At 36.3% G+C, this 26,229-nt stretch overlaps 1 protein-coding gene across 1 annotated transcript in view; it reads left to right on the top strand.

Annotated features, from left to right (window-relative positions):
• Positions 1 to 23,694, top strand: part of PPWD1 (peptidylprolyl isomerase domain and WD repeat containing 1) — a 30,614-nt gene extending 6,920 nt beyond the window's left edge. The window contains exons 5-11 of the mRNA XM_074202864.1: positions 4,928 to 5,375; positions 9,065 to 9,255; positions 10,130 to 10,319; positions 16,707 to 16,888; positions 20,846 to 20,927; positions 22,376 to 22,558; positions 23,374 to 23,694. Of these exons, the coding sequence (XP_074058965.1) occupies positions 4,928 to 5,375; positions 9,065 to 9,255; positions 10,130 to 10,319; positions 16,707 to 16,888; positions 20,846 to 20,927; positions 22,376 to 22,558; positions 23,374 to 23,517 (1,420 nt within the window). The 3' untranslated portion in view covers positions 23,518 to 23,694. The remainder of the gene's footprint in view (positions 1 to 4,927; positions 5,376 to 9,064; positions 9,256 to 10,129; positions 10,320 to 16,706; positions 16,889 to 20,845; positions 20,928 to 22,375; positions 22,559 to 23,373) is intronic.
• Positions 23,695 to 26,229: the final 2,535 nt, after the last annotated feature.

Here is a 26,229-nt window from a genome sequence, read left to right as displayed (position 1 = left end):
TTTGTAGCTTAAGAGTTTGGGGCAGGGGAGCGAGAAGGGAGCATTGTTTGCTCAATTATCTATGAATTTTTTCACTTGACACTTTGTTTTCTGTATTCAGAAGTTCTAGAAAGTTTTCTTGTATTTTTTTCTGGCATTACGGTTTTCAGGTTTTTGACTTTTCAATATTTTTTCTTCAGAGGCCTATAATCCTTTTGTACATCTTATGTTTAGACAGAATGTATGTCATACTTTTGTTTAATGGTATTATTTTTTACTTCTTCCAGATTTTCATTTCTGTGTATTTGTATTCTAAATTCCATGTATTTAGCAACCCCAGTTTCTGAGAGTGTTTATTTTTTTCCTTTCATTTCTTTGGTTATGCCTGCCACCATGGATTAAAATTTTCTATTTTGCTAATAATTTCTATTGTGCAAGTCAGAAATTCTGCTTTTGGGGTGGCTAGGTGGCACACTGGATAGAACTCTGGCCCTGCAGTCAAGAAGACCTGAATTCAAATGCGGCCTCAGATACTTAAAAATTACCCAGCTGTGTGGCCTTGAGCAAGCCACTTAACCCCACTGCCTTGCAAAAAAAAAAAAAGAAAGGAAAAGAAATTCTGCTTTCACAATTCTTATTTTTTTTTTGTCAACCATTCAGGAACATCTTTCTGTGTTTCCATGCTGGCTTGGAAATTCATGGTCTTCTACCTCATCAAGTGTTGATACAGTCTCATTTGTCTTACAATGTCACTTATAGATGTCTGGTCTCAACTGATCTGAAGGCCATAATAGCTTTTTGTTATTAGTACATTTCCTCTTGATTTATCTACTTATGCTCAAAATCTTTAATTGAATTTTCAATTTCAGTTTTTTTCTTTATATTTTTGCTACTGCTCACTTTCTGAGTCTTTTCCCTTGGCAAAGGAGGCCAAAGTTTCACTTGAAACTATCTCTGCATCCTTCCATGCTGGGTAGTTCACATTTCATCAACTTCAGGCTCTGCTCTTCATGATCCTAGGATGCATGGGAGAAGGGGAGGAAATAGGTAATTGCTGAACCCATTCCCTCAGGCTTAGTGGAGCATCACACATGGGCATTCCTGTTTCACTTTCTCTTTTCTTTAGTTCTGTGACTAAACACTGTTGTAGCTGCTAGATTGCAAGCTTTTGCCTTTTAGTTTTCTTCTACACAGGGAGAAGTCAGAGATAGAATTGAATTCTGTTGCAAGCCATTAGAAGAGATTGTGCTGGAACATGTAGAAGGAGATAGAGAGAAAGTGCTGAATGACTACTTTATGGATTAAGGGATTATAGCCTTCTTTGTTTCAGTTGACTTACTGAATTTATTAACCTCATTAGGGATCTTGGTGTCTTTGATTATGGAAGGAATTGGAATTGCTTTATCTCTTTTGCCTGACTCCACTTTTGGAAAGGTCATGAGGAGAAATCAATTGCTCACATGTCCCAGAAGTCCCTAATTATGTTCTAACTCAAGGTTTCTTAATTTTTTTGAGGGGGGTTGGGTTGTGGACCCCCTGGTGGTCTGGTAAATCCTGTGGACCTCTTCTTAGAATAATGTTTTTAAATAAATGAAAAAAATAATAAATTTTATCTAGAGGTTAGCAAAAATAAAGATGATTTTTTCCTTCATCCAAATTTACAGACAAACCTGTTCTCCCCACCCTGAAATTTATTTAATTCCTTGAAAGTCCATGGACCCCCTTCTTAATAACTGAGGTTTATCTCACACAAAGAATTAGAAAAAATGAAGAAGACAGGTATTTCCAGTATTGAAAAGTCTATGGAAAGATAAGTTCAGGAGCAGCTAGATGGTATAGTGAATAGAAGACACTGACGTTTGGAGTCAGGCGGACCTGAGTTCAAATCCAGCCTCAGATACCAGCTGTATGACTCTGGGCAAGTCACTTAACCCCCAATTGCCTCAGGGGGAAGAAAAATATAAGCTCACTAATATAGGGTTGGTGGAGCAGTGATTTGGGGCAACCATTCTGAAAAGCAATTTGGAATTTTGCTCAAAAAAGTGATTAAATGGCCTTACAATTTTGACTTTTTTTGTATTGGATAAAAAGCCCACCACTACCCCCACACAAATATATACTTTAAAAAACAAAGATAAGTAGAAATAAACATATGCATAGCTGTTTTTTTAATATAGCAAAAATTATTAAACTATATTTCTATCAATTGAGGAGTGACAATATTAATTGTGGTATATTATTCTACCAAAAGAATTGTTAAATCTTAAGAATTTATAGAATCATGGACAGATATATGTAAACTCTTTTCAAAGGAAGTTTAAAAGGACCAGAAAAACAATAAACGTCACAACAACAATGTAAATCAATCAAACTCTAAATTGATGATATACGATTAGTGACCAGGAAGCTCTAACTTGATGAATTGAGAAAGTGCAATTGAGTAATACAAATTTGAAGAACTGTGGCTGTGGAATACTTTGCATATATTGTGCGGATTAGTTGATACATTGATTAGCTTTAGAGAACTACCTTTTTTTCCCCCTCTTTTTAAAAATTTCTTTTTGCTGCATGAATTAACAGTCTGTGTGAAATGCCAAAAAAAAAAAAACAACTAAGAAAAGCAACAAGGATCTGGATAGGGTAATAATAGGCAAATGTGGCAAATCTCAAAAGAGAAAAAGTTGCTGAGTACAGAGTCATTAGCAAAGTACTTTCTTGGTATGAAGAACAAGGAGTTGACTGACTCCTCCTTCTCCTCACTTAGGATATTCTGGGATCAAAAGGATGAACTGCCAGTTAAGGAGAAAGTGAATATAAATAAGGGACCTTCCCCAGAAAGTCATGTCTGAATAAAGAAGAGCAAGAAATAAGGACTGAAGAGGACTAATGAAAACTAGGGTTCTAGAGAACACAGGAAAAGGCTAAGGGGTCAAAGGATACTGGAGACAGGGGACAGGGATTTGAGAGGGGCAGGAGATACGGAAGAGTAGGACCTAGCTCTGCTATCTTTGACCAGTATGATCATATGCAAATCACTTACCTTCTCTGCCTTTTTTTTTCCTCTTCTGTAAAATGAGGTTAACCATCATTCTCCTCTCCATATTTTCATTTTTTAGTTGGTTGTTTTTTTTTTGCAAGGCAATGGGGTTAAGTGGCTTGCCCAAGGCCACATAGTTAGGTAATTATTAGGTGTCTGAGGCCAGATTTGAACTCAGGTACTCCTGACTCCAGAGCCAGTGCTCTATCCACTGCGCCACCTAGCCACCCCCTCTCCATATTTCCTAGACACTAATTTCTTCTGGTTCAACTCCCTATTTGACTACCTACTCTTTGTCAGTATCTTTACTGACTCCTCATGTACAACATGTCTCCTGCATGTGGATGTTCCTTATAGTTCTATCCTGGGCCCTCCTTCCTTCCCCCTCCATATTTTCTCAGTAACTTCTATCAGCTGTCATGGTTTTAATTATGTCTATGCAGATGACTTTTGGGTCTCTTTATATGTATCCAGCCCAGTCTCCTCCCTCAGGTTCAATTCCATATCACCAATATTTCAAAGTAGATGTCCTAGAGACATCCTGAACTTGGCATATTCAAAACTGGACTCATTATATTTTCCCACAAACCTTCCCCCTCTTCCAGACTTCCTATTTCTGTTGAAGGTACCATTATCCATTCACACTCTCAGATTCATAACTTTGGCATCTTCAGCTTCTCAGTAGCCTTAATCTTCAAGCCTTAAGTCTCTCTTCTATTCTAGTCCATCTTTGCTGATAAACTTATTTTCCTTAAACACAAATCTGACTCTAGGATTGCTTAATCAACTCTAGTGGCTTGCTGTTGCCGCAATGATAAAATAGAAATTTCCTTGTGTTGCTTTTTAAAGGCATTCTTAGCTGACCTTTTTCTAGCCTCATTGAATATGACTCCTCCTGTTCTTTGTGACTAATCAGACTTACCTTCTGTTTCTCACACATAATATGATGTTTTATCCCCCAGGCCTGCAATGCATTTCTCTTCATTTCTATCTCCATTCTGATATGCATAAAAGCTTTCTCATTTCCCCTAATTGCTGGTGACCTCCCTTCCAAACTATCATTGTTAATTTATCTCTTTCTACATGTAAATCTATATAGACAGTATTTACATACATTGTATTTATCTTATGTTTATTTTTTATATATAGTTTTCCCTGTTATCTCCCCCATTAAAATGTAGACTCCTTGTGAGAGACTCCTTATTTCATTCTTTATCTTTGTATATTCCGTGCCTGGAATAGCCCTTCAAAAATACTTGTTTTGACCAATGACTTTCAAGGTTCCTTCTAACTCTAAATCTATGAAATTATTTGTAAGGAGAGTTTTCATTCAACTGCTCTGAATCACAGAGATTAGGAAGCAAGATGAGGGAGTTTATTAGGAGAGAGGAACTACCAACTAATCAGGTGAGTCAGCAGAATTGGTGGTAATGGCATACTAGAAAGGCCACTAATTCCACTAAAAACCACTAATTCCAGGCTATATGAGTCAAGTCATTATAATCTTTGACAGGGGCTACTGTCTGACCTCAGGGATTCATCTGGTATGAGAGTCTTCTAGTCCTTGGCAATGATTCCTCCACATAACTATTCCTCTGAGGAGCTGGGTCTCCATAGCCAATGCTGTCAGTGCAACCCCTTCATTAAGGATTAGGAAGAGAGAATGCCGTGAGAGACATTTTAGCTCTCTTTTTGACTTGTGAGAGTACCAACCATTTCAGATTTCTGTTACTTTTGCATATTTCATGATCCAATACTATTATATTCCCCAGTTTAGTTCAAGATCTTGAAACAACATTCTTTGCACCCTGTTCTAAACCAAGACCAAACTGGGTGAGTCAGTGGTTTGAGGTAGTAATTTTTGGTGTTTACTTATTACATTTCCTGATTTCTAATTCTTTCCCTTTTCAGCTATTTTCCTGGACAATGTGAATGGATTTATTGCCCAGGGGATGCCATATCTTCTGTTGCTGCATCTGAGAAGAGCACAGGAAAAATATTCATCTATGATGGTCGAGGAGATAATAAACCACTTTATATTTTTGATAAGCTCCACACATCACCCCTTACTCAGATACGTCTAAATCCAGTTTACAAAGCTGTAGTGTCTTCTGATAAATCTGGAATGATTGAATATTGGACTGGACCTCCCCATGAATATAAATTCCCCAAAAATGTGAACTGGGAATATAAAACTGATACGGACTTATATGAATTTGCAAAATGTAAGGCTTATCCTACTAGCATATGTTTTTCTCCTGATGGAAAGAAGATAGCTACTATTGGTTCAGACAGAAAAGTTCGGATTTTCAGGTTTTTGACTGGGAAACTCATGAGAGTCTTTGATGAATCATTAAGTGTAAGTCTATTTAATTTTCAGTTTGACTTTATAATTGATAAGTGCAGGGGGCAGCTAGGTGGCATAGTGGATAAAGCACCGGCCCTGGAGTCAGGAGTACCTGAGTTCAAATCCAGCCTCAGACACTTAATAATTACCCAGCTGTGTGGCCTTGGACAAGCCACTTAAACCCCATTGCCTTGCAAAAAAAACCCCAAAAAATCATTTCTTCTAACATTCCAAATATTTGGAAAACTACTTCTGAGAAGTTTTTAATTTATTCCATTAGAAGATTGTTGTTATAATGGAAATATTTTCCAATTAAAGCTGAAAAAAAAAGATTGGATACTTAGCCAGCTTTGCTAGAACACATATATGAAGTAATAGATCTGTATTTTTATCTTTTAGAATCTTAAGATTATGGGTTAAATAAAAAAGAATTTTTTAAGACTAAAGACTAAAAAAAAGTCTTAATAAATCCTTTTATTTAAAAAATTAGGAAATTGAGACTAATAAAGATTAAGTGACTTACTCATTAAAAGTCACATGGGAGCAAAACTATGTTTCCAAAAGAGATAAATTTCCAACTCCTCATGACCCCATTTAGGTTTTTCTTGGTAGAGATATTGGACTGGTTTGCCTTTTTTTTCCTGCAATTCTTTACAGATGAGGAAACTAAAGAAAATAGAGTCAAGTGATTTGGTTCCACTAGTAAGGCATTATTTGAACTTAGGTCTTCTTTTCTCTAGACCAGCACTCTATCCACTGTACCACCTAGCTGCCCTTACCTGCCATTTCTATAATTAAACAATTTTCAAATACAATCAGAACTTTGAGCACTAAGTGATCCTTAGAGCATCAATTAATCCAATAGCCTTATTTTGTAAATAAGAAAACTTCCACAGAATAAACAGTTAACTGACTAATTTGGATTATATATCTAGTTACAGAAAAAAACAAGAATTAGAACCAAGATCTTCAGTCTCCAAATCTAAATACCCCTTCTAATATGCTTACTTCATTAGCACTGATGGGACAACCATTGCCATAACTTGCAGATCCTCACTGCAAGTTGCAGATTGTCACTCCCAAATTAGGAATGACAGTAGCATGTAGTGAAGCACTGTTTTTCTAGTAGTGTTACATTTATATAAAATTTATATTGCACCCATCTATACTCTTCTTCCCTGGTCCCCTCTGATGACCATAGAGGTACATTTGTTAGATAGAAAGTAGAGATTAATTGGAGAAGAAAAAGGTTTTCTCAGTTCAGAATTAAAAAAAAAATTCTATGCTGTAAACTTAAGTGCTTGAAATATTTGAGGATATTAGAGCTGGTTTCTTATAGTATTAATGTATATAGTATAACAGTATCTTGTAATGCAATTTTGGGGATAAATTAATCATGCTTATATCCCTCTTGGAGTTTTATGAAAAGCATTAAAATTTATTATGGTTGCAAGTAGTAATAGATGGAGAATGTCATTTCTGGTGTAAGTGTCCTGCCAAAATCATCTTTAGACAAATATTTGGAAAACACCAAAATAAATGTATAATCTTTTTTTTTCTTAAGTAACTTATGTTAAAGAAAAAAAAATCACCCTTTGGCTCTTTCTTTAACTGTCAAAGGCTAAGTTAGCTATTATTAATTGAAATCTAACAAAACAGGTCTGAATGACAGTTTACATAGATCACTTAAAAGTTTATAAATAACATTTCATCCTCACATCAACCTTGTAAGCTACATACTATACAGGTGGTCTTATCCCTATTTCAAAGATGAGGAAACTGAAGCCCAGAGTAGTTAAATGGCTTCCCATACTTTCAGTGCTCCATCTCTGATCCTGGGTTCATACAGCTAATAGGTTTCACATGCTGAGATTCAATCCTATGTCTTACAGATCTCACTGTGCCTTTATTTTTGCTCCTTAGTGATTCCCTGATAGCTTGCAGTTTAAATATTATTCTCAGGAAAAAAGAAATTTAAATAGAATTTATATGGTGTCGTGGATAGAATAATGGACTTGGAATCAAAAACTCTGGCTTTGAATGTAACCTTAGTTGTGTACTAGCTACATGAATAATCTGGGCAATCTACTTGAATTCCTTGAGTCTCACTGGAAAATAGGTGTAATAATAATATCTACCTCTCAGGGGTGTTTAAAAGATCAAGTGGAATAATGTATACCATAAAATACCATAGAAGAAAAAAATTAGATATATTCTGAAAAGAAATAAGAGGCCCAGATCTGGGGAGAAAGTGTAACATTGGTTATTACAGAATTTGTAATATGTAAATATATAACGTTTACAATGTAAAGCTTGAAGTCTGGAGAAAAAAATTCGATAAGTAGATATATGCTTTGCTAACTGTAGGGTAGAAAAGCATTGATGATGGAGTCTTTGTGATTAGCTCCAGGTCTGGAAGCAAGAAACTAAGACTTCTCTAGTTTGCCAGAGTGTTCAATGGGTGCCACAGTTGTTTATATAAACTAGTCCTGACTCAAAGTTACAATGGAGCAGGGACGGATTATTCTGGATCACTCTGACAAACTAAGTCATAAAACATGTACTAAGGTTTCAAGTGCCATTTTCTTGTGCCCCCAAGATCACAGACACTTAGACATCAGGGTTGGTTGGATTTTATAAGATACTTCTAGTTCTCGTTATGCTCACAGCATAATAAACATACCTCATTCATTTCAGCTTTGGGAAATTCCATTTTTTGCTGCCCTTCCTACTAACATTAAAATGTGAGGAGCATTTCCAGAAAAGGTCAGGGTGAGAAGAGGAAGAAAGAGCTTTTAAGATTTTTTTTTGATATATCTAATTTTAAAATAATTCATATATCAATGAAGAAGACTAAAGTCCTTTCCTAGTCTGCACCAAGGAACCTATGCCCTCTGTCTAATTTTTTCAGCTGCAATAAAAAACTATGATGGAATTTTCCTATTTTGGCAGTAGGCTGTCCAGTGATGCATTGATTGGTCAAAGGATAGAAATGTGAATCAGAGACTGTAGTGTCCTTTGGGAAGCTGGCAAAGAGTAGTGCCAGGATATCCATCTATCTGCCAACACAAACTAAAGGACTTGAAGAGCAGTGGTTTAGATGTAACTACTACTTCTGAAATGTCTCCTGTTAAAAACCTACCTTAGGAAATGCATAAAACCACATTCATAAGAAATAGTTTAGGTCATATTTTAGTGAATAGAGCAGTGGATTGGGTTCTGAAAAAAATAATTTCAAGTTCTACTTACTGTGATAAAATAACATTAAAATAGCAAATTAAGATTTATGAGATAATTCATCTGAGAGAATAATATATAAAAGAAATCTTATAAAGAAGGTAATCAAACTATTAATCCATCCATATTGCAGATGAGGAAACGGGTACAGAGAAGTTAAATAATCATAAAGCTGGGGTGAGAAGTCTGTTGATTCCAAGTCCAGTTCTGCCAATCTGAGTGTCTTGAATCACCTTGAGTAGATCATTTAAACCTTCTATGCTTCAGGATACTCATTTGTAAACTGGTCAATCCTAATTCTTTTTATATTGAACCCACCACAGCATAGGTTTCTCCCAAAGCTCAGGTTATGCTGTGTTAAACCTCTTGCAAAGATTCCTAAAAAGTAAACTTCTAGGGCTCTGCTTCAAGCAGTAAAGACTTCTTTGTTTATTGCTATCCCCTAAGAAGTGACTGTTTTGTAGATGTTTACCGAGCTGCAGCAGATGAGACAACAACTACCTGACATGGAATTTGGACGACGGATGGCTGTGGAGCGTGAGCTAGAGAAGGTGGATGCAGTGAGGCTAATTAATATAATTTTTGATGAAACTGGACACTTTGTACTCTATGGAACAATGTTGGGCATTAAAGTCATAAATGTAGAAACAAACCGGTAAGTCTTAATATAAATTATGTTTCTTTTTTTGTATTTAAAGTAGTTTAAAATTATTCTATCCTTTCTCAGAAAAAACAATAGGAGCTTTACTTGCCCAAAAACCAAGTGGATTGGGACCAAATGCCTAAACTTAACCAAATGTTATGACTTCCCTTTCTGGTATTTCTGTTGTATATAATGTCATGTAAAAATTTTCCATCCACATGTGTAAAAAAGCAATGGTAAAAGGATATGCTTAATATTTTAGATTTGGATTTTTTTATTTTTTGTTTTTCTTTTAAAAACAAGCTTCAGTCTGTCTTTGGATTATTGATTTAAATTAAGCTGTAAATAAAACTTTTCACGTAATATATTGCCAAAAATCCTAACCACAGAATTCAGCATTTTGGCTTGCTAGAAATAAAGTCAGAAGTTAAAATGCTTGAAACCACAAGAAGCCTTTTGTGCAAATAGTTAACTTCTTAGTGCAGACTGGCCACAATCAGATACTGTCAACTGAATGAAAAATATGTCTTATGAAAAAAAAAATCCTATTCTATTCATTCCTGAATATTATAAAATAGTTTACATTGCAATTTTTGGCAGTACAAAAACCCTAGAGGGTTACAGAAAAGTTGGAATGGAAAGAGGTTAAAAACTACCCAAATGAAAGTGAGAACTGTTTGTAAAACTGAAAGCCCTCAGACTTTGAAAAAGTTTAAAATTGAGTGATTTAGGAGGGTGTAAAAGACAAAGAGAACAGCAATTTTACCTTTCAGCAGTCATTTCCTATGATAAAATAACTGCTTTTATATTTTTGCCCCATGGTTCTCATATCACTTAAGAAGATAACATTTACTTCGAAATAATAATATATTTTTATATCTTACAGATGTGTGCGTATACTTGGCAAACAAGAAAATATTAGGGTGATGCAATTGGCTTTGTTCCAAGGGGTAGCCAAGAAACATCTTTCTGCAACTACTATAGAGATGAAAGCATCTGAAAACCCTGTTCTTCAGAATATCCAAGCTGATCCGACAATAATTTGTACATCTTTCAAAAAGAATCGATTTTATATGGTATGTGGTATTATTAAGATCCATCTCAAGAGCCTCAAGAAGAATGGTCTGTTTCATGCGTTTACAATAATTTTCTCCTTAAACTACCTGCTAAGTACTTGCCCAGTCTTTTCTTGAAGATATATAGTGGGGGGGGGGCATCCCCAGGCTTCCAAAGGCATGTCATTCCACTTCTAGTTGAGTCTTGTTAAGAAAATTTCCTTAGATCAAAGAAATTGATCCATGCAACTTGAAATATGCATTCTGCAGCTTGTACCTTTGGCTACTTGTCCTGTCCCAGTGACCAACAAAACAGCTCTAATCTCTGTTTACATCAGTCTTCTCCAAACTAAACATTCCGAACTTTTTCAGTTGATCCTCATAGGACATGATTTTGAGATACTTTATTGTTCTGATTGTCATCCTCTGTACTCTGGTCATTTTACCAGTGACTTTTCTAAAGTAAAGTGCCCAGAACTGATCCCAGTACTTACGTGATTGAATAGAGTAAAGTATATTGGTAATATTACCTCCTTCTATATGCTACTTCTCTTTAAGCAGCTTAAGTTTACATGGTTATTTTGATTGCCATGTCACAGCACTGACTCATTGAGCTGGTAGTCCATTAAAAACTTCCAAATCACTTTCAGATGAACAGTTTGTCTAGTCAAATCTTCCCCCCATCTTTACGCCAGTAAAACCTACTTTTTAATATAAGTATAAGAATTTATCCTTCTTAAATTTCCTTTGATCAGATTTGGCCCATAATTGTATTCACTCAGGATCTTTTAGAATCTTGACTTTCTCACCTTCCCAGCTTTGTGTCATATAAAATTTAATAAGCATGGCATTTATGGTTTTTGTTTGTTTTTGTTTTTGCAAGGCAATGGGGTTAAGTGCCTTACCCAAGGTCACACTAAGTATTAAGTGTCTGAGGTCGAATTTGAACTCAGGTCCTCCCAACTCCACGGCCAGTACTCTATCCTGTCCACCACCTAGCTGCCCCATTTAAGTTTTTATCAAAGAAATTGATAAAATATTTATCAGAATCATGCTAAACCCCTAGGAGATTCTGCTAGATAACTCCTTTCAAATTTACTCTGAATCATTAATTAATGACTTCTTTGAATTTCATCATTCTGCTAGTTTTCAATTCATGTAAACTGTACTAGTATCTCTAGGCCCATTTTACTTTTTTTTTTTGAATGATTTTATTTATTTTGAGTTTTAACAAATTTTTCCATTCTTGCGTCCCTCCCCCACATCCCACAGAAGGCATTCTGTTAATCTTTACATTGTTTCCATGGTATACATTGATCCAAATTGAATGTGATGAGAAAGAAATCATATCCTTAAGGAAGAAACATAAAGTATAAGAGATAGCAAGATCAGATGTCAGTTTTTTTCCCTAAATTAAAGGTAATAGTCCTTGGTCTTTGTTCAAACTCCACATTTCTTTCCCTGGATACAGATGGTATTTGCCATTGCAGATAGCCCCAAACTGTCCCAGGTTGGTGCACTGATGGAATGAGCGAGTCCATTAAGGTTGAGCATCACCCCCTTGTTGCTGTTAGGGTGAACCATGTTTTTCTGGTTCTGCTCATCTCACCCAGCATCAGTTTATGCAGATCCCTCCAGGCTTCCCTGAATTCCCATCCCTCTTGGTTTCTAATAGAACAATAGTGTTCCATTACATACATTTACCACAGTTTGTTAAGCCATTTCCCCAATTGATGGACATTCACTCAGGTTCCAATTCTTTGCCACTACAAACAGGGCTGCTATGAATTTTTTTGTACAAGTGATGTTTTTACCCTTTTTCATAATCTCTTAAGGGTATAGACCCAGTAGTGGGTATTAGGGTAAAGGGTATTAGGCCCATTTTTTTACCTCATCCATAAGGATAACATGATCAACTTTGTCAAATAGTTAACATTTAGAAACTGTTGACATTATTCTCTTGATCTGCCTAAAAAGTTTAGTTTCTAATCTATCCCATTTTATGACTATCTGTTCAGTTCATTTTCATATTTTAACATATCAATATGACCTGATATCAGTGCTTTTTACTGTTTTTTTTTTCATCAGTTTTATGTCCTCTGTAATGGGTCAGAAGGAAACTGCTATTCCAAATTGATGATGCCTTTTGTTACTGTGTCTCTGCTTTGCAGGACTAGCTAATATTTGGTACCTGAATTTGTTTCTGAGTTTAAAGGAAGCTATTATCTCATTGATATATGCCTTTCATCCTATTTTAGTCTTGATCGTGTTCTTTTTTTAAAAAATATTTATTCTTTTTGTACAAATGATTTTTTTATACATTAATAAAGTATTCTTGTTTAAGGGTAAACAGAATACCCCCTCCCCCCCAAAAAAATATAGACTCACTTGAGCAATAAAGTAAAGGGGAGAGAAAACAATTAAAATAAAAACATAATAGTAATAATTGTAGATAATGGCCAGGTGGCACAATGGACAGAGCACCAGCCCTGGAGCCAGGAGCACCCAAGCCCATATCTGGCCCCATATACCCAACAGTCACCCATCCATGTGACATGCAAGCCACCTCAACCCCACTGCCCTGCAAAAACCAAAAAAAGGGGGGAAAAAGATCCAAAATAAAACAGTAATAATAGTAGGGGTAGCAGATAGAGCATTGGCCCTTGAGCCAGGAGCACCCAGGTCGAAATCTGGCCTCAGACAACCAAAGAGCACCCTGCTATGTGGCCCCAGGCAGGCCACCCAGCCCCATTTGCCCTGCACCCCCCCAAAATAATAATAAAAAATGTGCTTGAGTCTTTGTTCCATCACCACCAGCTCTGTTGCAGGTGGATTACATTCTTTATAAGTCCATCGCAAAAGTTACTTCCATATTTTTCCACAGTTGCCATTGCTGATCACAACTCCCTCCTTTCGTATTTCTCCACTACCATGTACTATATTCTCTCTCTCCTTTCACTCTGACTCTTCTGTAGGGTAGCTGAATGGCGCAGCAGACAGATCCCTGGTCCTGGGGCCAAGAGGCCCCGAGCCCCCATACCACCCCTTAGGCCCAGCATCCACCTGGCCCTATGGTCCCAGACAGGCTATCCAATCCCAGCCCCTTGCAAGAAGTAAAAATGTGTTATATCTGACCACTCTCACCCCATGGTCCATCCTCTCCTCCATCACTCACATCCCCCCCTTCCCCCTGCCCCCCCTTCTTATTCCAGCTGCCTGTACCCCATTGAGTATATATGCTGTTCCCTCTCCCAGCCACCTCTGATGAGAGCAAAGATTCCCTCATTCCCCCTTGTCTTCCCCCGCTTCTGTATCATTGCAATAGCTCATTGTAATAAAGAAAAAACTTATTATATGAGATATCTTGGCCTATTCCCCCTCTCCTTTTTCTTTCTCCCATTACATTTCCCTTTTCTCTATTGACTCCATTTTACACCATATTTTATCTTGAAATTCAGCTTTCTTCTGTGCTTCAACTATAAAAGCTCCCTCTACCTGCTCTATTAACTGAGAAAGTTCATATGAGTATTATCAGTGTCATTTTTCTATGCAAGAATATATGCAGTTCATCATCATTAAGTCCCTCATATTTTCCCCTTCTCCTTCAATCTCCATGCTTCACCTGAGTCCTGTATCTGAAGATCAAACCTTCTGTTCAGCTCTGGCCATTCCAGCAGGAACATTTGAAATTCCCCTGGTTCATTGAAAGTCCATCTTTTTCCCTGGAAGAGGACATTCAGCCTTGCTGGGTAGTTGATTCTCAGTTGCATTCTAAGCTCTTTTGCCTTCCGGGAATATTATATTCCAAGCCCTATGAGTTTCCAATATAGTTGCTGCTAAGTCCTGTGTGATCCTGACTGCAGCTCCACAATATTTGAATTGTGTCCCTTCTGGCTGCTTGTAATATTTTCTCTTTGTCTTGGGAGTTCTGGAATTTGGCTATAATATACCTAGGGGTTGGTTTTTTGCGATCTCTTTCTTGTGGGGATCGGTAGATTCTCTCCATTTCTATTTTGCCCTCTGCTTCTAGGATATCAGGGCAATTTTCCTGTAGTAATTCTTTGAAAATGATGTCAAAGCTCTTTTCCTGATCATGACTTTCAGGTATTCCAATAATTTTTAAATTATCTTTCCTAAGTCTGTTTTCCATATCAGTTGTTTTTTCAATGAGATGTTGCACATTTTCTTCTAATTTTTCATTTTTTTCGTTTTGAAGTAATGAATCCTGGTTTCTCGTATATTCATCAATCTCCCTGAATTTTATTCTTTGTCTGAAGGATTTGTTTTCCTCAGAGAGCTTTCTTATCTCTTTTTTCCATCTGGCCAATTTTGCTTTTTAAAGTATTCTTCTCCTCAATAACTTTTTGAACTGTTTTATCCATTTGACTAAGCTGGTTTTTAGCATGCTATTTTCTTCAGCATTTTTTTGGATTTCCTTGACTAAGCTGCTGACTTCATTTTCATGTTTTTCTTGCATCTCTCATTTCTTTTTCCCAGTTTTTCTTCTAACTCCCTCATTTGATATTCAATGTCTTTTTTGAGCTCTGTCATAGCCTGAGCCCAATTTCTGTTTTTCTTGGAGTCTTTAGATGCAGGCGCTTGTGCTTCCTCATCTTCAGACTGAGTATATTGATCTTTCTTGGGATCATAGATAATGTACTTCTCAATGGTATTCCTCTTCTCTGCTTGCTCATTTTCCCAGCCTGAGCCTGGTTTTGGGGTGCTTCCTGAGCTTTTGGGGCACTCCCACAAGGGTCTCAGTGTGTGAGGCTCTGTCCTCCCTCCTGGTCTGTGAATGACCATAAGCACCCCCCTCTGCCATGGGGCTAAGGTGGGGGAGGCCTAGACTGGGATCAGTATCTGAATGTGGTCAGAGCCCCAGAGTCCTGTTCCAGGGGCAGAGGACAGAGCTCTTCAGTCTCTCTCTTCACTCCCCTCCCTAGGTTCAGTGGGCTCATGCCCTGGGGGCTCCTGCTTACTGGCTCTGCCTGTTTATGTTTCTGGATCTGGGCTGCTGAAAGACCACATTGCTAGCTGTGTGCCCTCAGGGCTTTGTTTCATGTGCTGGTTCTGGCAGAGGTCCCCCCACTGTTCCCCCAATTTGTGCCTGGTGCCCCTCGGGGGCATAGCTCAGGAGACTTCCTGCTCTGAGCTGGGGCTCCCAGTGCCCTGGGGCTGCCTCCAGGAGACTGAAGTTCCTTCGCTCTGGTGGGCCGCCCCTCCGACTCCAGGGAGAACTTTTCTGCTCTTTTCCAGGTTACCTTGAGTAGGAGAACTGCCTCATTGGATCCCTCTGTGGGTTCTGTCTCGAAAGTTTAGTTAGAGTCCTTAGTTTCAAAGTTTCATGAGAGAGCTTCTAAGAGAAGTTACTCTCTAGTTGCCATCTTGGCTTCGCCCCCTTGATCATGTTCTTTCATGGATTCTTCTGTGAAGATCCACCTAATGTACTAGAGGCTTTTCTTAGGTACCAGTGAGCATTCTTGTTGTGCATTTGGATTTTAAAATTTTATTTAGGGTAGGAGTATAGAATATAAATAAAAATCTATAGTCAAATAGCTAAAAATAACTGCAGAAATCTGATCAATTCAACATAATTATAGTGTCAGAAAATAGGTCACGATTTTTAGCTTAACCTTCAGCACTTCACTCTAAATACTTGACTAGTTTGAAAAGGATGCCACAAAAGAGCAGAGACAGGATGGGCAAGCAGAATTCCCTTAACCATAAAAGGGTCATTCCCTTCATATTCCTGTGGTTCTACTGGTCACCTGCTATGGGCCAAGAGAAATTATAATGCTTTGGAGTTCCTTAATAGTTACTTAGTTTTCAGTCTTTGCCTCTTGGGAATCCACAGAAGAAAAATATATGGGACTATAAGACTGCCCAAATCTTATCCTTCATGACAGCCTCATGGTTCATCACAAAGCAGTGTCAAACACATGCACTGAATCCAGCCCACAACCTTCCCCAGGGCAACTTTTAGTTAGGAAATATTTAACAAAATGACTAGAAATATCATGAACTTAATGCCAATATGTGTTTTGCTCAGCTTCATATGTGCATTACTGCCATACTGTACAATTCATACTAGGAAATAGTTGGGACCAACTCAAAAAGAAATATAAACCCTTATTTTTGAGTTGTTCACAACTGCTTTCTAGTATGAACTGTACAGTGTGGCAATAATGCTCACATGAAGCAGAGAGGACATTTCTCTCTACAACACTAAATTCCATTTTCGTTCCTTTCTTAGAATTATCTATTTTGATTAAAGAAGGCAGACAAAAGATATTATTTTGTCTATATTCTTAATAAATTAAAATGTGGTTTTTTTAGCATTGGGCAGTTGAAACTATACTACTATTGATATGAAAATATAAAGCTAAAAGAAAAATTATTTTTTGTTAGTTCACCAAACGGGAACCTGAAGATACAAAAAGTGCAGATTCTGACCGAGATGTGTTTAACGAGAAACCATCTAAAGAGGAGGTGATGGCAGCCACACAAGCTGAAGGACCCAAACGAGTTTCGGATAGTGCCATTATTCATACAAGCATGGGAGATATTCACATAAAACTTTTTCCTGTTGAGTATGTATTAATATTTTTCATCATAGGTAAACTTTTGGGGCATTAGTTAATTTTAAAAATGCACATATTCATACAAGTATGGGAGATTCATACAAGCATGGGAGATAGTCACATAAAGCTTTTTCCTGTTGAGTATGTATTAATATTTTTCATCATAGGTAAACTTTGGGGGGGCATTAATTAATTTTAAAAATGCACATTTTGTTAGGTGGCATTTTAGAGATTATTTCAAATAAATGTGCTGTTATCTACAGCTTAGGGGCTTTCTATTGGTATTTGTTAGAGTAGATGTGATTCACATCAAGTTATTCTATCTGAATTACCAATTCAATCATGAAATGAAATTGACACGTTCTGATATATCAGAACAATTAAGACTTTGTGCCTAGTAATATGAAGAAATGACAATGTGAGTTCATTTCAAAGAAATTATGTAGTAGTTATTAAAAGCAAGGGAGGAGAAAGCAGAATATTGTATGTATTCATTAAGCCTTTACTGAGTATCTGCCATGTGTAGAACACAGAACTAGGAGCTACAGGGAAATAAAATGAATTTGATCAAGTAAATGTTTTGTTGCCTTGTATAAGACATTTGACCAAATTGCTTTAGGGAATAAAAAGAGTAAGACCCAGTTCCAGTCTTCTAGAGAAATGAAAAATAACATCAAAATATAGTGGTAACATCAAAAAACATTAGAATCAAAGGGTTATAGAAGTTAAGATGGGGGGAGAAATTACAGCTGGCTTTCAGGGTCGGAGGTGGGAGAAGTCATGGAAAAGGTGCTATTTCAGCTAGCTTTGGGAATAAGTAGGATTTAACAAGAATGGTGTCAGAAAGCATTATCTAGAACAGAAAGAGATACCATGTTTGGGGAGGAAAATGAAGGGTTTGGCTGAAGCATAGAATGCATGTACAATGAATAGTTGGAGGGTACAAATAGAAAAGTAGACTCATGAAACATTAAACCTGGAAAGGATTTTAAAGACCATTTACTCCAGTACTCACATTGTAGAGATGAAGCCACTAAGTTACACTCAAATGTAGTTAAATTATCTTTGTTTCCTGGCTAGCTCTTGTCTGAACCAGGAGTAGAAAGGACTGGGACTCCAAGTTTCATTATTTCCAAGGCAAGTGTGCTTTCCATGATAATGATCAGGATATATTGGCAAAATGGCAAAGGAACAGAAAAAGGATAGAGTAGAGATGAACCAGTTTTGCCGGATGGTTGTCATCTTAGGATTCTAATGAGACTATTGCTGAAACACAACTTTCAGACTTGTGGTAAATGCAAAGGATGCAGGATCAATAGATTGAACAAAGGCCAAAAATTAGAGTAAGGGTGAGGATCAGGCTTCAGTGACAGGACTCTGAGTTTGGAGTCAGAACAGTTTTTAGTGAGAGTGGTGTTCAGGCTGTCACTGGGGCCAGCAGCTAGCATAAACGGTAAAGAAATAGATTTGAAGAAGTTGAGAGGAGTTCAGTTCAGATTTTTGGAAGCTGTAATTTCTTATCTAGATTTCATTGTTTGTTTTCCAGAATACAAAGGAAAAAATAGAATAAAAAGAGAAGGGAATAATTGGAAAGGCAGAACAGTACAGTGGATAGTGAAGGATTGAAAAGATTTGACCTGGGTTTAAATGTTGTCTCACACTTGTGTGATCCTGAACAACTCATTTGACCTTTCAGTCTCAATTTTTTCATCTGTAAAATGGAGATAATATTGTACCATCTGCTTTATTCACTTCAAGAAAAACATTTTGCAAAACTTAAAGCACTATATAAATGTTACTGTAATGTTAATGACTTTCCATCTCATTTTAGATTCCCCCTCCCCCCACAAAAGCATGTCCTTGGGAAAATGATTTACATGTATAAATTCATAAAGGGAATGTTTGGGTAGGATAGACTTAACTGAAGCCCAGAGCACTAGAACTTGTAGCTTCTAAGAAGCAGTAGAAGACAAATAAAGGAAAGCACTATTTTAAATATAAGTGGTAGAAACTGACAGCATTAACAGGTCAAAAATGTTTAGATCAAATATTAGTAATTTGAAGTTCCTTGATGATCAGAGTAGGTCAAATCAATAAGAATTTATTAAATGTCTGCTATATGGCAGGCCCTTTGCTAATTAAAGATGGGATGCTCCATTGCTCTTGTTTTTAATAGTGGAGGTAAAAACTATTGGGGGTTTTTTAGGGTTTTTTTTTTCAAGGCAAATGGGGTTAAGTGGCTTGCCCAAGGCCACACAGCTAAGTAAATTATTAAGTGTCTGAGGTCTGATTTGAATTTGGGTACTCCTACTTCAGGACCGGTGCTCTATCCACTGCGCCACCTAGCTGCCCATATCAGTTGAATTTTTGAGGAAGCAGTAAGGATGACAGAATAAGCACCCAGTAAATTGAGACTTTTAAAAAATATTTTTATTTATATATTTAATTCCTAAGATTTTGTAGCTTTCTCATGAATTTTAATCTCAAGGTAGCTCCATAAGAGTATTTTTCTTGCTCTGAATTTCTAAATTAACCATATCATTGTTTAGCTGAGAGAGCTGAGCTATTTATATATTTACAGATAGAAAAGAAATAACTTCTGCAGTATGCTTGAAAAACATTGATTCTTTGAATTGGTTTAAAAAACTTTGTTAGTTTATTTTTTGTTATTGTAACAGGCAAGACAAGCTGTCAAAATGCAAATTTTACCTTTGTTATTTATATTGAGACAGAATTCTAAAACTATCACTGAGGTCTCAGAAGTGGTAAAACAAAGCATATTTATATGAGAAATAGTAGAAAGAATCATGGGATTTGAGTTCATTGTGATTTTGAGCAGGTCGATAAATCATTCTTTATAAGAGGGTCAGCTTGGGTAGGACTAGATTATCCCTGAAGATGTGTAAATTCTGCTGTTTTTTACTTAACTTAGATATTAATATTTTCAGGAATTTGAATCTACAATGCTAAAAGCAGTTCTGTTCCTGGGATATTAGCATATAGCATTCAATTAGGTAGTCATCTTGCTATACGGTAAATTCTCATTTTAAAGGTACTTAAAGGTACTTAGACAATTATAAACACCCTACCACCACCACCACCACCACCCCCGTTATACAAGCAGATGGCAAATGAATTAAAGATGCCCAGGCAATGTCTTTCACTGTATTTTAGTCTAGATTGTTATCAAAGTCTTTGTCCCCAAGATCTTTCTGACAATCTTGCAGACTCTTGTTTTCAATCTACTTAGTTTATAGTGGAGAGAAGGGGAAGAGCTAATTCAATTCAACAAATATTAAGTGCCTATTATGTGCAAAGCATTTGAATTACAAAGGCAAAAATGAGATTGTCCACAGTCTTGGGGAGATTGCCAATGACCAAAGATACAGTGTATACTTTATTAGTCCTTCCTTCCCCCCAGGTTGCAAATATTCACATCAGGGCACAGCTCTTAACCTAGTTTGTTTAGAATAGAACATACAGTATAGGAAAGGAATATTATGAAATACAGGCTGCAGAAGTGGATTACATTTTGATTATGGAGAGCATTAGGAGGCAAAAGGAACCACTACATTTTTTGATGGAAAGTCAAACCTCTGGCCTTTTGCAATGACTATATAAAGATAGTGTTATTGAGCTATTTTTAAAGGAATTATTCTGGCTCCACCTACCTCTTTTGAACATGACTTTATCTGCTAATGAACGTTATGAAATTGCATTTCTGGAGATGGTCTAGTATTTTGTCTGTATAGGAAGCAGCTCCTCAATAAGCATAAAGCCTAAGCTAATGGGATAAAAGAGTGAGAAAATATTTTTTTCTACTTTCCAGGTCTGAACCTTTTTCAAATCATCTGGGAACAGAAAAAATATGATTTACAGATTTTGATTGATGAATTTAAATTTATGAATACTTTTTTGGAATATTTTAGAATTACTTAGATTATACTTAATAATGTATCTTTTTAGGTGTCCTAAAACAGTGGAAAACTTCTGTGTTCACAGCAGAAATGGTTATTACAACGGACATACATTTCATCGTATTATCAAGGTAAAATACAAATTTAAGATTTCAGGTAAAAAAGAATGGTTGCTGTTTTGAAGACCTTCCATTGAAATTGAGCAAATAAGACATATAACTGTCAATCAACAAGATTAGAATTAAACTCATGTAATGATTGAACTGGTATATGTGGTTTGCCAAAAAACTGAGATTACCAGAGTAGTCACATTAGTGTAGGGTTCAGTGATTGACAGAGAAACACTGAAGTACAGACTTAAGATTGTTTGAGGACAGCATTCAAGTTTGGTGGAAAGCAGGGTGACAAGACAAGGTCAGGAACAAATAGAAAGATGTTAAAATGATAGTTTGGGGGAGAGGGCCATGGGAGAAAGAAGAAACCTCATCTGACATCATAGGTAGTCCATTCTTTCCCCTAGCTCATTCATACCTTTCAGACTACAGCTCCCTGGAAAGGACACTGGGCTTTGCTTACCTTCAACAAATCATTAAACCTCTGGGTTCTTTTGCTCCTTATCTATAAAATGAGAAAATACTAAATGCAAACTAGATGGTTACTAAGATTCCTTCAAAAATCTAAATCTATGAACCTTGGTGAGGGTTTGTAATTTTTCACTTCATAAAAGGAGTAAGTAAAATCTAACATAAATGAACTTTCATTTCTCTATATATACTTAATTGGAGCTTGTTAAGATGAATTAATACATTAATCATTAGTTAACTGATTCATAAAGCAAGAAAGAACTTCAAAGATCTAGTCCTTCCTTGAATCTGACAATTTTACTCAAAGTTTGATCTAAGACTGATTTATAAAGTCCAACATTTTTCCTAGTATACTGTATTGCTTACCCTCCCAAGCTGATGTGTTCTATAACATTGTTAATTTTGATCGTTTTCATTGTTTTGCAAGAGATTTTCCCAATATCTAAGGGTATATAAGATGTTATACATTTCTGATTATAATTAAAATTAACAACTCTTAATAGCATCATATAGTTTTAACACCAAGTACAATGCTTTGTGTAAAGGCAGCAGTGTAGTAGAACATAAAAAATATGGGACTTTGCAGATTGAAGAATTGAAAACGAAATCTTGACTCTTAAATGGCTTTTCTGAGCCCAAGATTCATAATCTGTAAACTGGAGATAATGCTTATTCTATTAACTCAGAGAGATTGTTAAGATTGAGATAAAATATGTGAAAAGCCTTTGTAAATTTTAAGATGATTTACATAAATGTAGGTATAGTTTAATAAACAACTACTGAACTGAATTGATGAAAAAGTAAGTATCAGTCACAAACAGGCATTATTTAGCTTTTTTTTTATTAGTCTGTCAAGTGGCTTAATTTTTAAAAGTAGGTTAAGAAATCACTTATGGCTGACAAATAATGCTTTAGGAAAAAAATTGCTATTTAGTTAATTCTGCTGTATGCTTATGTGAAATTGAACCTAATTCTTCTCCCTTTTCCTAATCAAGGGTTTCATGATTCAGACTGGTGATCCAACAGGTACAGGCATGGGAGGTGAAAGCATATGGGGAGGAGAATTTGAAGATGAATTTCATTCAACATTGAGACATGACAGACCATACACACTCAGTATGGCTAATGCGGGTGCCAATACTAATGGATCCCAATTCTTTGTAACAGTAGTACCAACAGTAAGTTGCAATAAATGCCATGAATGGGCATATGTGTATGTTTTTGTTGTAAATCAAGTTTAAATAAATAATCTGGTAAAGACAGCAAAATATTAAGTGAAATGATAAAAGACTGTAAATATCACATAGGGAAAAATCCTACCAGCTAAAATAAATTTTCAAGTGACCAATTTTTAGATGACTTAATAGTGATGAAAACTTTTTCTGGCCTAGGATAGAATTGGAGATTGATCTATTAAATGGAGCATTTACAGAGAACTTGTAGTGTCCTCTAGGTACCTCTAGGATCTGGCAAGTAACTTGATCTTATTGTTGCAGTTTATTTATCTTTTAAAAGGAGGTAAGAGATAGGCTTATCAAAGGTGACAATGTGATAACTACATTGTAATAATTTTTTTGAAAGCTCTAAGATAGAAATTAAGTATTCTTTTTTTCTAAAGATATGATAGAAGCTGCCATATGCAGGTTTTATATAAATTCATATTTCCAAGATTATTTATACTACTTACTAGCAGCATAAAACTCTCAAAAGATATTTTGAAATCACATAACTGCCACTGTAGTCCTTAAACTAGGAATTTTGCATTGGCTTTTTTTCAGATTTTAGATTAATACTTTAAAAATCTATGTTTCTCTTAAATAAATATCTTCTTCCTATTTTAGGAGCCCTTTGGTAATGAAAAATGAACTTAAAACATCTTTACCAGATTTAAAATATGCTTATTGAAGTGCCTAATATATATATATATGTGGAAATCTAGATCACCAAATTTAAGAATTATATATATTTATGTTCCTTTTTTCCTCTGATACAGCCTTGGCTTGACAACAAACATACAGTATTTGGACGAGTAACAAAAGGAATGGAAGTTGTCCAGAGAATTTCCAATGTCAAAGTCAATCCAAAAACAGATAAACCTTATGAAGATATCAGCATCATTAATATTACTGTCAAGTAAAAACAGATTTTCAAGTCCATTTTGAGAATACATATCTATATGTGTGTGTGTGTATATATATATAGTCAGTAAGATAAAAAATTGATTGCTCTAAGACTTAATCCTCCAATTAATCATGTATCTTATGTCCAAAAAGTTTATTTTTTTATTTTATTAAAAATGAGTTAAGATACTGTACTCCAGTGCCTTCATTTCTATGGTTTCTTTATAAAAACTCTAGCTTTTTACGTAGGGGGGTTTTAATTGTAAATAATACATTAAACATACTTCTAAGAAGCTGAAATGGACGGATAAGCTTTTAAAAAGAGAATCTGGGGCAGCTAGGTAGCATAGGGCATAGAGCATGCACCATGAGTCAGGAGGACCTGAGTTCAAATCCAGCCTCCAACACTTAATTACCTTGCTGTGTGACCTTGAAAAAGTCACTTAACCTGACTGACTTACAGAGAAAAAAAGAGAATTTATATTATAGGTCTTTGATCCTGAATGATACTAATTAGTACTAGTCACTCATTTCTCTGTGCTTTTTATGAAATATTTTCCTCCTTTCCTATTGCATACACAGTAGTGTATTTTCAAGCTTTCCATTAGTTGGCCAACATCAACATTTGTTTAAAAAACAAGAGAGCCATAGGTCTGTAGTTATAGTAATCCATGAGGGTACCTCTTTAATAATTATCAAACATAAAAAAACCCCAAAAAATATTTGCCTAAGAAACCAGAAAGCAAGAGCAGTGTTTCCCTTCCCAGTCCTGCCACCAGTCATCCTTGTGGAGATGAAACCTGGCACCAGCCCCTACAGATAAGTAGTCCCTAGTAGCTCCATCAACTGAAACTGAAGAGAAAAAAAAATCTTGACACCCATCAAAACCTCCTATATGTGCCAGCTGCATTTTTTCCTAAACTGAATCCCACCTTCTAACCTAACAAGCAGTGAACACTAAAATCCTAAACAAATGTCACAATATCTTGTATCAAAGAAAAACAAAGACATCTGGCAAAGTAGTAGGTGGGGAGGGAAAGAAGAATAGATGGAAAAATTAAGTTTCTTACATGGGCCAAGAATGATTTAAAAAGAACAAATCTAGAATATAATTTCTCAGAGGAAACCCAGGAAGACACAATTGTATGAACTGGTAAAGATACGAAATGAGCCACACCGGAGAATGATTTATACAATGCCAATGATGAAAGACATAAGAATTCTAATCAATTCAATAAATGACCAATTATGATTCCAGAGAACTTTGATGAAACATGCTACCTCATCTTCAGAAAGAGATGATAGGATCAAGATAGAGAATGAGACATACATTTTTGGATATGGCCAATGCAGGAATTTGCATTATTTTTAGGGTTTTTTTCAAGGCAATAGGATTAAGTGGCTTGCCCAAGGCTACACAGCTAGGTAATTAAGTGTGCGAGACCAGATTTGAGCTGGGTACTCCTGACTCCAGGGCTGGTGCTCTATCCCCTGGGCCACCTAGCCGCCCCCTACCTATTTAGTTAAAGAAAATTTTTTTCCCAATTGATGGTGAGTAGGTAAATAGAAGGGGGAAAAATAAATACCCTGATAATTTAAAAAATAAACAAATTCCTTCCAAAAGTATAACCAGGAGAAAAATATTGTAACATAAGAGCTTTTATAAAAAAAAGGAAGCAGAACTTCTACCAGTCTCTTCCAAGACTGCCTCCTTACTCATCCCCAGTCTGATTTATCATTGCTCTCTCTCCCCATCTACTGGCCCTTCAGTTCCTATAATCATGCCCATTGTTTTTCCCCATACTCAAAACTCATTTAATCCTTCCATTCCTAATCTCATTTTACATTTTTTTCTTCCATTTGTGCCTAAACTTGCATCTACAATAGGTGCTTTTTACTTGCTCTCCCCTCACCCTCTTAAAACTTCCAAGGAAATTTACCCTCACCAAAGTTACTAACGATCTCTTAACGTCAAATCCAGTGGCCTTTACACAATCTTCCCTTCTCCCTGACCTCTCTGAAGCCTTAGACCCTGCTGATCACTCTCTTCTTTGGTACTTTCTTCTTATGCTTTTTGAGATTCCACTCTCCTAGGAACGTTCCTGCCAATCAAATTACCCCTTCTCATTGTCCTCTGTTGGATCCTCATAGGGATCAATGACCTCTGACAATGTCTCAGAGTTCTGTCCTGACCCCTTCTGTGTTTCTCTCGATCTCATCATCTCCCACAGATTTAATTGCCATTTGATGCTGACTAAGGGCAAGTTGCTGGAATCAGTCAGGAAGAATTACCTTTCTGTATTCAAAATCAACCTCAGACACTGTAACCCTGAGGCAAGTCAGTTTTCTCGTCTATAAAATGAACTGGAAAATCAAATCACATCTTTGTCAAGGAAACTCCAAATGGGTCAAAGTCAGACATGTCTGATGCCTGAACAAACTTGTTAGTGATCCTTCAATCTACTCTCCTTCCCTAACCTCTAGGCTGACCTCCACTCTCACCTCCAACTGCTTTTCAAACATCTTGAACTGGAGGTGCCCAGGATAGCTTAAACTCACTCTTTCCTCCTCAATGCTACTGAGTTTCCTAATACTACTGAAAGCACTTTCATACTCTTAGCTTCTCAGATTCACAACCTAGGTGCTATCCATTTCAAATCATTCATTCCGGGCCTATATCCAATCTGTTGCCAAATGCTGATTTCACTGCCACACCACCTCTTGTTATA

This window comes from Macrotis lagotis, chromosome X (assembly GCF_037893015.1).
Source record: "Macrotis lagotis isolate mMagLag1 chromosome X, bilby.v1.9.chrom.fasta, whole genome shotgun sequence".
NCBI lineage: Eukaryota > Metazoa > Chordata > Mammalia > Peramelemorphia > Peramelidae > Macrotis > Macrotis lagotis.
Note: the sequence above shows the minus strand (reverse complement) of the source record. Positions and strands in the feature narration are given on the sequence as shown.